A 3,019-nucleotide genomic window follows, 5' to 3' on the forward strand; every position below is an offset into this window, starting at 1 on the left:
ATATATAAACGCACTTATATCAGTATTCAGGTATAAGAAAGGACCCTCCTCTTGTTCTCTTAGTGACATATGGAATGACAAGTTCCAATGCCTATTACTACACCAAAGTGATGTCTGAGCTCTTCCTGCAGACCTCTACAGATGGCCGTGTCTCCTTCCAGTCCATCAGCAGCATGGCTGACTTCTGGGTGGTGAGTACCAATCTGGCCTGCCATGGGAACCCTGAAACTCAGCTGGACTGGGATATTCAGTTCCCTCTGAAGTACTATCTAGTGATTTCAGCAGATGTTTTGCTGCCACAAGCTTTTGCCAGCTACTAGCAATAGTCACAATAATATTTGCATTCAAAATATTAACTGATTTCAAGTATAGTGTATCCCTGAGCACTGTGTCCAGAATACTGGCTAGGCTAAGATTTGTGTGTGCCCAGAAGAGTCCATTTCTCAGTAAAACAGGCAGGATATAAAAAAATTAATTTTGGTGATATTGCACAGATAGGAAGTACTGGCCTAGAGAAGCCAAGGGATTTACTTCAGATTTCCTTGTGACACAAGTGGATTTGAATCCTAGAGTTCAATGTCTTCTAGCTGGTGTCTTAGTAATAGGCCATGTCCATTTTCATGATATTTTGAGAACATCAAAATTAACCTGCCTGTAATTCATGCCTGGGCTTGTCTAATCTATAGATTCTTTAGGAAGAAGCTGGATTAAAATTCGCAGTGACTTTTATCAAAGAGAATGAAGGGGACAAACATCTGGGTTCTAACATATTTCTGTGAAAGAATGGGTGAAAGAATAACAAGAGCCTCAGTGAAGGCCATTGAGGTATTGCAACCACTTATCTCTGACAGCCAGAAGTTATTTGTCAATTAGAGTTGCCTTTTTCTGTCACATTAAAACACTCCAGCCAACAATGGCCCTATTGTTTCCCCACCACTGTTTCCAGGACACTAGCACATGCACTTTTCATCATTCGCAACTTGTGCCAAGGCAGTTCCTTGAGACTTGTGCTGACTGAAGTAGAAGAGACAATGAGACTTGTAGGGCTTTTGTCTCTTCATTAGGCACAGAAGGTGCCACAGACACATTACAGGCCTGTGAGAAACCAATGATGACCCTGCTGCCCAGCATCCCTCCTCTACCACCAGCCCTGATCTTTCCTCTCGTTAACGTACACGCAACACAAACTTTGGCTACTTTCCATCTTGGGGACCAGAGAGGGGTGGGTCAGGTCTCACTACCTCAATCCCAGACTAAGAGAATGTGTGAGCTGCAAAGGAGTTGTTCTCCTCTGCCTCCTTTGCAGTATGCACAAGGTCCCCTGCTGGACAACCTGTACTGGACCAAGTGGTACAACAACGAGTCCCTGGCGGCGCACAGCACGCAGTCATACATCTATTACGAGAACCTGCTGCTGGGTGTCCCACGCATGAGGCAGCTGAAGGTGAAGAACAACTCCTGTGTGGTCCACGATGACTTCAAGGAGGAAATCTCTGGCTGCTACGATGTATACTCTGAAGACAAGGAGGAAAGGGTCTCCTTTGGGCTCATCAATGGAACGGCGTAAGTACATCTAATCCAAACAAGGCTCTTCTCGTTCAAATAAGAACTGCTGAGCTGCAGGATGCCAGGGGTGAGTTTCTCACATAAGGCTGGAATTACCCTTGCAGTCAGAGGCAGAAATTCCTTTTTGTCTATCAATAATGTGTAGTGTCTTTTTGGGGGAAGTACAATAGAATGAGTTTTCATGTTGGAAAAGCCATGAAAAAATACAGTGGGAATATAGGAAGAAATTGTTGCCTATTTTTAAGAGAGCGAGAATAAATGAAGACCTTTGGGACCAGATCCATTAAATGGCAAGCTGGCATTTAGCTGGCAAGTTACTATTTGCTTTCCTCTGGGATTTCAGGAGCCAGAGAAAAGGGAGTGCAATTCTTTCATCTTGGCAACCTGTTTCTCTATAATAATGTGAGGTAACTGCAGTTTAATCTCTGCTCACTTCTCTCTGTGTGAATCTTGATCCATGAATGAGAAGTTATTCTTCATTAGGAAATACGAGTACAAGAGCATTCTAAGCAGATGGCTGTGTAGGATGTGGTAGAAGGTAAGAGAGTAGATGCTGAGAATAACCTCCATGAAAACAAGACTGGTATAGCCAACAAACCTCAGCATTTTCCCTCCATAGTATTGCAAATCATGTTGTGTCACTGCTGGGAAGCACTAAACCAGAAAACTAACCATAATGGTTACCAGTATTACGTAGGGTCAGATCAGGAGTAGGAATTAAGTGCCAATTCTTCAATTGCTTCAATTGAAAACTGCTCTGCCCCTTGAAGATATATTTTTTTCCAGGGCACAAGGCCATATTCAAGCCTGGGCAGGTGAAGCCTTTCTTTGTGCCTTGTCTGTTGCAGGTGGAGGTACCATTCCGAGGAGGAGCTGGGTGGTTCATCTCACTGGGGAAGACTAACCAGTTACAGTGGGGGAGGATACTACATAGACCTCAAGATGACCAGAGAAGAGAGTGCTGAAGCCCTGCAGGTCTTGAAGGAGAAACTGTGGCTGGATCGGGGAACACGAGTTGTCTTTATTGATTTCTCTGTGTATAATGCAAATATCAATCTGTTCTGTGTTCTGAGGTAAGCTGAGTCCAGATGAAAATTCTTCAGCCTCTTGCATCTTCCTCAGTGCCTCAATTTATTTCTCAAAATACAAATATTTTATTATGGTCCACTGGTGGGGTAGTGGCCACCCCTCTACTACTACTGAGTGATGTCAGTAGAATTTGCATGGTTTAGTGAGAAGTCTGGGTCTTCCTGAAATAACCAGTCACACTTCTTGTCACCTTTTACCCTTTCCTATCACAGGCAGTGAAGCAGCAGAGACATGGCTGCACAAACACATACACAATGCTTCCACTCATGGTCTGGTGGATAGTTCATGCTCAATTTGATTCTTCTCAAAATTATCTCTGAGCTTCCATCCTCTAGTTTGAAATTGTTTCCTTGTCCCTCTCAAG

The 3,019-nt window shown here is 43.7% G+C and overlaps 1 protein-coding gene across 4 annotated transcripts in view; it reads left to right on the forward strand.

The window, feature by feature from the left end:
- PKD2L1 (polycystin 2 like 1, transient receptor potential cation channel) overlaps positions 1-3,019 on the forward strand; it is a 29,382-nt gene that overhangs the window by 15,908 nt on the left and 10,455 nt on the right. For all 4 annotated transcript variants that reach the window (XM_074544898.1, XM_074544895.1, XM_074544896.1 and 1 more), the window contains 3 exons: positions 64-191; positions 1,307-1,563; positions 2,415-2,639. In XM_074544898.1, coding sequence (XP_074400999.1) covers positions 64-191; positions 1,307-1,563; positions 2,415-2,639 — 610 coding nt within the window. The remainder of the gene's footprint in view (positions 1-63; positions 192-1,306; positions 1,564-2,414; positions 2,640-3,019) is intronic.

This window comes from Zonotrichia albicollis, chromosome 7 (genome assembly GCF_047830755.1).
Source record: "Zonotrichia albicollis isolate bZonAlb1 chromosome 7, bZonAlb1.hap1, whole genome shotgun sequence".
In the NCBI taxonomy this organism is placed as follows: Eukaryota; Metazoa; Chordata; class Aves; order Passeriformes; family Passerellidae; genus Zonotrichia; species Zonotrichia albicollis.